The sequence below is a fragment of the Urocitellus parryii genome, chromosome 5 (genome assembly GCF_045843805.1).
Source record: "Urocitellus parryii isolate mUroPar1 chromosome 5, mUroPar1.hap1, whole genome shotgun sequence".
Classification (NCBI taxonomy): Eukaryota; Metazoa; Chordata; class Mammalia; order Rodentia; family Sciuridae; genus Urocitellus; species Urocitellus parryii.
In genome coordinates, this window is record NC_135535.1 from 157,091,230 (window position 1) to 157,103,655 (window position 12,426).

The 12,426-nt window shown below is 37.3% G+C and overlaps 1 protein-coding gene across 2 annotated transcripts in view; it reads left to right on the forward strand.

Moving 5' to 3' along the window:
• The window catches only part of Vps26a (VPS26 retromer complex component A), a 37,486-nt gene extending 30,815 nt beyond the window's left edge, over nt 1-6,671 (forward strand). For both annotated transcript variants that reach the window (XM_026394660.2, XM_077798318.1), the window contains 3 exons: nt 781-849; nt 2,810-2,952; nt 5,488-6,671. In XM_026394660.2, the coding sequence (XP_026250445.1) occupies nt 781-849; nt 2,810-2,952; nt 5,488-5,601 (326 nt within the window). In that variant the 3' untranslated portion in view covers nt 5,602-6,671. The remainder of the gene's footprint in view (nt 1-780; nt 850-2,809; nt 2,953-5,487) is intronic.
• The last annotated feature ends 5,755 nt before the right edge of the window (nt 6,672-12,426 follow it).

A 12,426-nucleotide genomic window follows, 5' to 3' on the forward strand; every position in this document is an offset into this window, starting at 1 on the left:
TGGGCTACCATTGAGCCCGAGCCCCAGCCCCAGCCTTGTATATATACTTTAGCTATACTATAAGTAGTTGGGTTGCATGAGGTGGTTAAAAAGGCCAAAGATAGGGCTGGTGATATAGCTCAGTTGGTATAGTGCTTGCTTTGCATGCATAAGGCCCAGCGTTCAATCCCCAGCACTACACACACACACACACACACACAGACACACACAAGAGGCCAAAGATAAAAATGGTCCCCCCCCTTTATTTGTATATGAAGTTGCTCTTTATTTTTTTGGCCTGTTTGATGTATGTGTGAAATAATGTTGTCCAATAATAAATCAGAATTTTATTTTGCTGATTTGTTCTAACAAAGGAAAAAGAAAATTTTAAATACAAAAAATATACTCATCAGCAACAACAGCCTTTAATCTTTAATACTAAGAGTAAGAGTAGATCAAGCCAGGTGCGGTGGCGCATACTTGTAATCCCAGCAGCTTGGGAGGCTGAGGCAGGAAGATTTCCAGTTCAAAGCCAGCCTCAGCAAAAGCGAGGTGCTAAGCAACTCACTGAGACCCTGTCTCTAAATAAAATATAAAACAGGACTGGGGATCTGGCTCAGTGGTTGAGTGCCCCTGAGTTCAACCCCAGTACCAAAAAAAAAAAAAGAGTAGATCAAGAACTATGAATGAGGAAAAAATAATAGTAAAATAATGTGGTTGGAAATAGAAGAAGGTATAAGGCTGGGGATTATATTCTGGAAGTATTTAAATTAACGCCATTTACATTATTACATTTACCAGGACCCAGTACCACAACAGAAACAGAAACAATCGCCAAATATGAAATAATGGATGGTGCACCAGTAAAAGGTAACACTCTTCCCATTTACTTCTGTGTACTGCAAACAGAAGTGTTTTGGTCAGTTTAGTTTGTGAATATTCATTCATTGTAAAAGTATTTATGAATTTCTTTTTCCCACGTTTTTGTTGTTGCATTATAATTGTACATACTAACGGGATTTCTTGTTATATTTATGAATTCTTAAAATGGTTCTTATGATGATTTTTTATTTTTAAGGATCTCTGTATATCTGCTGAGAAGACTAATAATACTTCCTAGTCGGAAATAAATTTGGTTAAATATTTCACTCAGTTCAAATTTAGAATTCAGAAGAGACAATTTTGTGCATCTCCTTTCTGGTTCTGAATTTGTAATTTTTTATTGTTTTCTGTTATAATAGTTCATCTTTGTATATCTTTTTATTCTCACATTGACCATAAGATGCAGTATAACTGAGCATTATTTCCTGTCAGATTTTGGAGTTGTCATAGTCTCCAAAAAAAAAAAGAGCAGTTAGTTCCCTAACTAGATAACCTTTAGTGTCTGAGACAATGAAACCAGTACTTATCAACCTCCTGAGCTGATTTCAGGTGTGCACCACCACATTCAGCTCTAAAACTTACTTTTTATATGAAGTATTTATCATAAAACTTGTTCTTATTTGAAAATCAGCCTTTGGTGAGTTTTGAATGAAGATTTATATAACAGAAAACTTAAATCATAGTTTAATAGTAATTTAGAAGAGAAAGTTCACTCCATTAAGGTGGCCATAATGCTGTATAATTCAACATATGTAATTTATAATTTTAAAATAAGTTACATGATATTTGCAATTTCCAAATCAGTTGCACGTTATGGCACTACTGGAGAAAGTGTTTTGTTTCCCACAGGCATTCATTTGAAAGACTGTTGTATGTGTAGGTTTAAAAAAAAAAATTTATGTCTGAATTTTTTTCACTTTGGAATTACTTCAAAAAGTAGCTACCATTTATGGAGTGCAGGTTGTGGATGAGGCATTGCAGGTGAGGTGCTCTAAAGCTCCCTACCACTGTTCAAGTTAGGTGCTTATATCCTGTATTTTACACCTTGAAATTAAGGTGCCAAGGTTCAAAACTATACTAAAGGTGGGGGAGCTAATCATTACAGAGGAGAGGTTTGAACCTAGACCTTTTTGACTCTAAAGCCCATATGTTTGTACTTAGGTTATACAACATTACTTGCAAAATTTCACCAACCATACATTTTTATGAAGTGATGGGTTTTATACCTTTCAACAAATAAATGTGCATAAAAAATACTACATAAAATATTAAAAAGAGAACATGCAAATAATTACTGTCCTTAGGAAAACAGAAGCCATGTGAACTTTTTGGTAATGAAGGCATGTTGTCATTCTGTACATGTTTGTTTTAGATGGATGAGTAAAAAGTTTTTAACATTGTACACATGGTTAGAAATTAGGTAAACTTGTGAAAGTAGAAAAATAAACTAAACTACTGGCTGGCACTGTTGTAAAGTCTATGTATTTTACCCACATAGCTCTTATAAATTCCCTATTGGAGGAGTATTGCTTGTCTTCATTTTATAGTGAGGAATTCAAAACAGAATAAGTCCCCAAAGCCATGGTCTTATAGCCAGTAAGTGGTGGAACTGAAATTTGACATAGGCATTTTGACTCTAGAGCACTGATTCTCATCAAGGGGCAACTTTGTCCTCCAAGTGACATTTGGTATTGTCTGGAGACATTTTTAGCTGTCATAGTTGGGGAGTGCTCCTGGCTTCTGGTGGGTAGAGGTCAAGGATGCTGCCAAGTGCATAGGACCTTCCCCATAACAACCAATTATCCAGCCCAAAATGTCAGTAGTGCCTATTGCTGCATCTCATGAGGAAGAGGAATTGAAGCATTAGTGTCTCCCCTGTAATGCTTAGTCCTAGGTTTTATGTGACTAATCATCTTTTAGAATTAAACGGAAATTGCTTTTATTTCAGGTGAATCCATTCCAATAAGACTGTTTTTAGCAGGCTATGATCCAACACCAACAATGAGAGATGTGAACAAAAAATTTTCAGTAAGGTACTTCTTGAATCTAGTGCTTGTTGATGAGGAAGACAGAAGGTACTTCAAGCAGCAGGTATGGTTCCACCCACGCTAGTTATTTTAAATGTAAAATCACCGAGAAAGCACTCTCTTTTCTAAGCATCATACAGGGCAGGTCGGGTGGGGGAGGTTCTAAGTAATTTAAAATACTGAGGGTATAATAAAGAGTAGGTATTGTGATAGACCTCTCCCCAGTCATTCTGTAGGATTCTGAAATGAACTGTAATTTTTCAAGACTTTTATTTTTTTTCTCTTAAAAAGCTTTTTTTTTTTTTAAAGTAGAAACAATATAGCAGTACTTGCTGTTCAAAAAAATTCAAGCAATTAAGAACAAAGAAGGTGGGGCTGAGGCTGTTGCTCAGTGGTAGAGCATTTGCCTAGCATGTGTGAGGCACTGAGTTTGATCCTTGGCACCACATAAAAATAAATAAAATAAAGGTATTGTGTCCATCAACAAATGGAAAAAAAAAAAGAACAAGGAAGTAAAGGCCAACAAAATTCCTTTTAAAAAATCAATAGTTTCTTGAATATTTTTCTCATCAATTATTATAGATCTCCATGGTCACTTTTTTTTTTTTTTGGTGGTGGTGGTACTGCAGACTGAACTCATGGCTTTACCTGGGCTTAGACAAGTACTCTACTACCTAGCTACATCCTAGCCCTTTATTTATTTTAAAGAGAGAAAGAGAGATTTTTAAATATTTATTTTTCAGTTTTCGGTGGACACAACATCTTTATTTTATTTTTATATGGTGCTGAGGATCAAACCCAGTGCCCCTGCGCGTTACCGCTTGAGCCACATCCCCAGCCCCCCTAGCCCTTTATTTTAAGATAGGGTTTTGCTAAGTTGCTTAGGCTAATCTTGAACTTTTGATCCTCCTGTCTCAGCCTTTTGCACCTAGGTTGTTGTATTTTTTTGTTGTTGTTGTAGTTGTTATTTTGGTGCTGGGGATTGAACCCAGAGGCCCATAACTACTGAGCCATATCCCCAGCCCATTTTATTTTTTATTTTGAGACAGAGACTGGTAAGTTGCTTAGGGCCTTGCCAAGTTGCTGAGACTGGCTTTGAAGTTGTGATCCTCCTGCCTCAGTCTCCTGAGCCACTGGGATTACAGGCATACGCCACCGCACCCAGGATTGTTTCTTAATGAAGGCTACATTTGAAGGATTTGGGGGTTTTCATTTTTCCCTTATTAAGCAGTTTTGTTACAAATGTACACGTGTTGACTCAGCCCTGATACTTCTTTTTTTTTTTGGTATTGGAGATTGAATCTAGGGGTGCTTAACTACTGAGCCACATCCCAGCCCTTTATTTTATTTAGAGACAGGCTTTCCCTAAGTTGCTGAGGCTGGCTTTAAACTCGTGATCCTATTGCCTTAACCTCCTGAGCCACTGGGATTTCAGGTGTGCACCACCACATTCAGCTCTAAAACTTACTTTTTATATGAAGTATCTATCATAAAACTTGTTCTTATTTGAAAATCAGCCTTTGGTGAGTTTTGAATGAAGATTTATATAACAGAAAACTTAAATCAGTTAAATAGTAATTTAGAAGTGAAAGTTCACTCCATTAAGGTGGCCATAGTGCTGTATAATTCAACGTATGTAATTTATAATTTTAAAATAAGTTACATGACATTTGGAATTTCCAAATCAGTTGCACGTTATGGCACTATTGGAGGAAGTGTTTTGTTTCCCACAGGCATTCATTTGGAAGGCTGTTTTATGTGTTGGTTTAAAAAAACAAAAAAACACTAGCTAGTCATCACTTGATGAAGGAGATTATGTTAGGAATTGGTTAGAGTTAGGATTTAGGCAGAGTAACAAGGATTTGATTATGTAAGGGAACTGCTAGGACATTTGGCGTGCATTACAGGTAGAGAGTGATTGATTTTGACTGGTAGGGGGAAAAGCATGTATGGAGGCACGCCGGTCGTGTTTTAGATTTAGGGTATGGAGGGCCCTGAATATGTTTGGAGATTTATCCTGAGGCACTGATAACTATTGAAGAGTAATTCAAACAATGTTTTATAAGATTAATCTGGTAGTGATATGAAGGATGAATTAGAAAGGGGTCTCAGGCAAGAGCCATCTATGAGGAAGTTGGTTTAGTATTTAAGGTTGAAATGACAAAGAGTTTGAACTTGGATGAGGGCAGTGTAACAAAAAGCCACAGGACAGATTTTAGGACTTTCTTTAAAGCAGTAATAGCCAGGACTTTGTTCCAGATTTGACTGGCAATATTGTGCCTGGTGCTGGTTCAGGGAGCAGGGAGGCATAAGATACAGTCCAGGATTGAAATCAGAAGAAAGTGGCTTAGTCAGGAAAGATTTTATTTATTTATTTTTTAAATTTACGTATGTGGTGCTGGGGATCAAATCCAGGGCCTTGTGCATGCAAGGCAAGCATTCTACCAATTGAGCTGCATCCCCAGCCCAGTCAGGAAAGATTTTGTAGAGAGAAATTTAATTGTGTTAAAATTGAAGTAGCAGTCAGTATTTCCATGGTGAAAATTGAAGACATAATGGAAAACATTAATTTGTTGCTATCTTGCACTTACTTTTGTAGGAAATCATCTTATGGAGAAAAGCTCCTGAAAAACTGAGGAAACAGAGAACAAACTTTCACCAGCGATTTGAGTCTCCAGAGTCACAGGCATCTGCTGAACAGCCTGAAATGTGAACTGAAAAGAAGGAAAAAAAAACAAAACTGTAACTGTTGAAATTAAGTTCAGCAGGTTAAAGATGGTTGCAGCTTGTAGGGGCGGGGTGGGGGGAAGCCAAAACTCCATGCATAACAGTCTTCCTTTATCTTACAGTGCTGCATTTACTTTACAGTATAACTAAATGTATGTACCTACATTTTACAAAGTGCTTTCTTTGAGACACTGGAGATTTCTTAGGCTGCCCTTATTTTTTTTTTTTAACTGCACACTTTGATGATGAGTACTCAGATATGCATCAGCATAAACATTAAAGATTTTCATGCAGGTAGGCTGGGATTTGTAATTTTGCTTTCTTTCTACATAATGTTGATTATAAATCTTTTTCTCCTTTTTTTCTTTTGTGCTAATGATTACCTCTTACTCTCTCCATGCAAAAAATTAAATATTTTGTGTTCAAATAAAACTAGAAAACCCAATTAGCCCTTACATCCTGCAAAGACTTAAAATATAGCATCTCGGTATTTTTGAGAATTCCATTTGTTTTTATGTATGTATTTGAGAAATGTATATGAATTTTTTCATTGTAGGTGTTTCTGGGTCTGCCATTTCATGGCTTCTTGTGTTTTATTCTCTTTGAAGTCTTTTATAGTATGAATGTAAAATTTTTTCCCAAGGGATGAGGGAGGTGGCTTTTCATTTTGGCACTTGTGTCCCACTGCCTCATATTAAGTAACCATTTTGCTACAACTTTCCAGCAGTACTACCATATGTGTTCTGCAGTGTGGAGTTGATGTATGTTGGCATTTTGGAACTTGCTAAAACTATGTGAATTTTTCCATAAATACTTTGAAACATATGTGTATATATATATATATTTTTAAATTTAAAGAGTCTTTTTGCCACATTTATGCAAATATCATTTTCTTGACTTTACAAATTTGTTCTTTTCACTTTTCAGTGGAAAATTTGGGGGACTCAGGAGGAACTTGTGAAGCATGTAGCTAACCCAGATATGCACAGTTTCATGTTTGTTAAACTGGAGCTTTGGATAGTTCAAACTCCATTAAACTTCACCAGTCTGTTTTAATTTTTTTTTTTTAAACACTAAAGTCATTTGTTCAACATCTTTTAAAAGAAGGTTGCAGATATCTGATCATATGTATGGGATCTGATCTCAGATACACTAAATGTGGAGCGTGGGAACCAAAACAAAGCCTCCTATGTGAAAACTATTTTCACTTATGGTTCATTGGTTTTTGTACCAATATTTAAAAATACTTCAGTGCAAGTTTTGTCAGTTAACCTTACTTTATGAGTAAGCTAAATAATCCAAATTACATTTCTTTAAACCTGTTTTACTACTATGGCACTTTGATAAAATGGTCAGTAACCAACTTTATTTCCTGGCCAAAGGTTCCATGTACCATGTGCTGGAGCATCTATTTTAAACGGGGGTATCTATGAATGGTAACGTTTTCCTTCATGTAAGTGCCTGTTCAGAGTTTCAAAATTTAAAAATGCCAAATATTTTCATGGTCACTTGCATGTAATAATTTAGAAAATATTCAAAGATTTTGAAAACCAAGTTGTATTTAACCAGCCTCAAATTGTGCAACCATGTATAATAAAGAATTTGAAACAGAAACTGAGCTTGCAGTTTGATTAAAATAGTGTTATTTTCAAAGTCTTCTCATTGTTAGAATTAATGTTAAGGATCGGATCACTCAATAGTTTAGGAAGCTACAATTGAGACAAGTTTTCATAAGTAATACCAGTTTGTTTTACATAGTTACATAAGGCTTTTAATTAAGTTGACTTAAAACACTTGTCATATACAAGATGCTTTTTCACTTTGCTGGAGACTTTTTGTTGCATAACCAACTTGAAAAGTAATCTGAATTCGGTATTTGATGATAATTTGAGTCCAAAGTGGTCAGTAACTGGGCTTGTGGAGCACACCTGTAATGCCAGCAACTCAGGAAGCTGATTCAGAAGGATCACAAGTTCAAGGCCAGCCTCAGCAATTTAGTGAAGCCCTAAGCAACTTAGACCCTGTCTCAAAATAAAAAAAGGGCTGGTGATATAACTCAGTGGTAGAGCATCACATGTACTCAAACCCTAGTACCAAAAAAAAAAAAAAAAAAGAGAAAAGTGGCCAGCTAGAAATAATAAACTGAAAAAGAAATCTGTGTTTTTAGTAAAGAATACAATGCCTAATAAACAGTTCAGTGATTCTCATTATGGCTGCATGTTAAAATCATCTTAGTAGCTTTTAAAAATAACCATGGTTGGTGGGTACTGTGGTGTACACCTGTAATCCCAGCAGCTCAGGAGGCTAAGGCAGGAGGATCACGAGTTCAAAGCCAGTCTCAGCAATTTATCGAGGCTCTAAGCAACTTAGTTGAGACCCTATCTCTAAATAAAAGATAGAAAAGGACTGGGGATGTGGCTCAGTGATTACGCACCCCTTGGTTCAATCTCTGTTACCAAAATAAATAAATAAACAAACCATGGCCGGATCTCACTGAGACTACTAAAACCAGTACCTCAGAGACTAGGACATTAAGAAAAAAAAAAAAAAAAAGGGTTGAGAAACACTAATTTAGACCTTCAAGTGGTTATTTCCTCTCATTAGTGAAAAATTTTCTTGTTTTGATACAGGTGAGGAACAAACACTTTTCCTCTATACTGTTACACTAAGTGCTTGGAGACTCTGCATTAAATTGACAAAAAAAAAAAAAATACACAAAAGAAAGAACCCATTTTATAACATGAGGGTTCACAAAAATGTGATTCAAAGAAGTGGGTAGGATTTGGGGTTTATTATATGCCATCTTAATAGAGGAAGTGTGGGGAGAAAGGATATTTTAGAAGATAAATGGGTCCTTAGAATACCAAGAGGACAATTTGTGATACTCTATTTTTGGTGTGGTGCCCACTTACTGTCTCTGGGGATAAAACTCAGTTTTCCCTAACTGCTCTTGGGGAAGGGATTTGTGGTAACTAAGTTCTTTTGAGAAGTTCAGCTTTTAAGCAGATTGTGATTTCAGGAATACCAAATGCCTTCTCAAAATATTATTTATGCCTTAGAGGCCTATTCTGGACCCTTTCAATATGGATCAATTCTAATTACAATTTGATAAGTTCTTTGCTTTCCATTTATATTCAATTGAATCTCTTTAGTATGCATAAAGACACCCTCCAGTGACTATACCAGTCAGTATGAGAACTTAATATTTTAAGTTTCAAACCACATATAAAAGCCAAGCATGGGCCGCACATCTATAATCCCAGTGGCTTGTGAGGCTGAGGCAGGAGGATAGCAAGTTCAGAGCCCCTCAGCAAAAGCAAAGCATTAAGCAAGTCAGTGAGACCCTGTCTCTAAATAAAGCACAAAAGAGGGCTGGGGATGTGGCTCAGTGGTCGAGTGCCCCTGAGTTCAATCCCCATTTACCCCCACCCTGACACACACACACACACATAACATTGAGGACAATGTGCATCCTTCAATACAACCCTATTTTTAAGGCTTGAGGTCCTATAAGCATTATTCTATGTCATTTTACCCAAAGTCTTTTAGTGATTGAGTTACATCCAGGATAAAATTGGAATTCTACACTGCAGAACATACCTTCAGCTGCAGTTATGCCAGACTTCTAGGAGACGGCCTACTCCTGCATGCTAAGTTTCAGTAATGCTGTCCTAGCAAATCTTGCCTGACCCCTGTCCTAGCAAAATTTGTCCTAGCAAATCTTCACCTCCAAGTCAAAGAGTTGTCTCTTTATTCTGCCAAGACATGCTGTGTACCCCTCTGAGACTAAATGACACTTTAAAAAAGACACTTTTTTTTTTGTGGTGGTGGGGGGAGTACCTGGGCTTGAACTCAGGGGTACTCAACCACTGAGCCAAGTCCCCAGTCCTATTTTGTATTTTATTTAGAGACAGGATCTCACCGAGTTGATTAGCACCTTGTAGTTGCTGAGGCTACCTGTGAACTTTCGATCCTCCTGCCTCAGCCTCCTGAGGGGCTGGAATTACAGGTGTGCACCACCAAGCCTGGCCTGAAAAGACATTTTGATGTCTTTTTAATGGTTCAAGTCTGTGGATTTTAAGCCTCTTGAGGGCTCATGCTATTTTGTCTTGGTGTACTCTGCTCATCACAATATTTGAATAAATATATGAAGCTTATTTTCTTGCAGATTATAAAATTAAAAGTGCTCACCTTGGGGCTGGGGATGTGGCTCAAGCGGTAGCGCGCTCGCCTGGCATGCGTGTGGCCCGGATCCTCAGCACCACATACCAACAAAGATGTTGTGTCCGCCGAGAACTAAAAATAAATATTAAACTAAAAAATAAATATTAAAAAAGTCTCTCTCTCTCTCTCTCTCCTCTCTCACTCTCTCTTAAAAAAAAAAAGTGCTCACCTTTAGGAAAAATGTAGGTCCAATGTACAATTAAATTATGGATAAGAACAATTTTTCTTCTCTATTAGAATAAAGAAATGAACTGGGTTTTCTAGCAGTGTTGTCAGGTCCTAAAGAGAAAGCAAGACAGAGCACAGCAGGACCTTGTGGGTACTTTGTAGAACTTCCTGTATAAATTCTACAGACAAATCTGGTGGATGGCCCCCCCTAGGTGTAGGGGAAATGGGCCAAACAGCCTCTAAGACTCCCTTCCTGCTCTAACATACCATGATTCAATCAATAAATCTTAAAAATTCACTTAGGATTATAGGTGTCTAGATCACAAATAGCCTTTGTCTAGGAAAATACTATAAACTTCAAATTACAGAATTTTATAAGCAATATGTGAGGAGATGTTCTTTTGTGAGGTCTTCAATACCTGGTTTTGTTAATACAAAAAGCAGAAAAGAGAAAACTACATTTATTTGTATTCATGCATGTGTTCAGCTCATTTACAAAGAATCTGTTAGTGCATTCTCATTTACGGTACCCTAAGGAATTAAAATTCATAGAATAGTGGGTCTCAAAGCATAAGCCCCTAGACCATCAGAGTTGCATCACCTGGAAATGTTAGAAATGCAAACTCTTAAATCCCAACCTAGGCCTGCTGAATCAGGAATTTCAGAGGTGGGCCCAACAATATTTTTTAAAACAAGCTTTCCTAGATTCTAATGCACCCTAATGTTTGAGAACCACTGGTTTAGAGATACATTCTTAGTTTTAGTGCTATGGTAGAGGCCATACAGCTCCCTATGGCATATTAGAGACGAACCCAATGTGTTTAGACCTGACAGCAAAGGCATAACAGATGTGTATTTCTGGCAGGAATAGAATGGTACCTATGCAGTAGAGAGATGAGGCTAGAAGAGGCATATAGAGAAAGCCACTGAGCTTGAGTGCCCGCCCTGCAAATAAATGGAGTGTGGGCTTTATCTGAACACTTAAATTGAGAATCACTGAAGGATATAAAAAGCCAGATTAGTGTTTTCAAAAGAGCATATGAAGCCTCTGCCAAGTATGGAAGAAAGGTTGACAAGGACATCAGTTATATGATCATTCATTCAATAAGCAAAACATGTATGGAGGTTCTAATGTGTGCTAGGTATTCATTATACATACTTGGTGTTAGGAAATCTCTCTCCAAAGAGAGTGGCATGTTTCTGTTTCATAAAGGCAAAAGTTTCATGCTTTTTTAATTTAATATTTACAGTAGAATTCCATGAATGAAATGAAGAGGAAACCCTGTATGTATTATAAAATTCTGGCTACACTTTTATAAACTGCAAGGAGGTACAAACAAAGTTATTATTGGACTAGTCTGGCCCAATAATTAGTATCCTGTTCCTGTCCAAAAAGTCCAATGGTTTGGAATGACACTATAACAACAACCGCACCCCCCTTCAACCCCACAAAAAAAAATGCCAAAAGCCATGCAGTATTCATCCGTAAGTATAACTGAACATTACTCCCCCTCTGGAGTATTTCCACTAGTGTTAGTATGTTGTGGTGAGAATATGTACTTACAAGCCAAAAAGATTTAGATTAGCATCTGACTCTGCCACTTAATAAACTATTTTGGGGGCAGGTTACTACCCTAATGAATTCTATCTGTAAAACTGGTGGCAGTATCTCTAAATGGTTGTCAGGAATATGAATAGACTTAAAGGGAACATCATCACTCTGGCTTCAGTTGTGTTTTAAATGTTAGTTTTCGGATTTAAACGTTACGTAAGCCTCATTTTTGGTTTCCATACCTAATAATGCAATTTTAAAATGCCTTTTTCTATTTCCCTTCCCCTTTTCTACAGGGGACTGAACCCAGCCAGGGGTGCTTAACCCGTGAACCACATCCCCAGCATTTTTTTTTTTTTTTTTTTTTTTTGAGACAGGGTCTCACTCAAGTTGGGTAGGGCCTCGCTAAATTGCTGAGGCTGGCTTTGAATTCCCGGTCCTCCTGCCTCAGCCTCCCGAGCCGCAGTATCTCAACGTTATATGGGAGGTGAAACATTTTAACAACTTGTTTTGAGCTACTGTTGCAGCCTCATGAGAAGACAGTATCCAGTTAACACAAATGAAACTAAACTTTGGCCCTGTGCGGCATACACCTCTGCTATGTGGTTGTGACACACCAGATACTAGGATATATATACAGCTTGCAGGGAGGCACCAGTTGCTGTACTTACACGCGTGTCATACAGGGGCTTTACCTATTACAGTACAACCAAACTTCTCCGCAATCCTTCTGAACAGCGGGTCAAGTTATATTCTCCAGCGTTAATTGCCCTATTAGGAAACGAAGATTAACAATGCAATAAACTTTGGGGAAATGCTCTTTAGTGTACGAGTCTGCAGGACACGCTCGTGCACGCTCAGCATCCT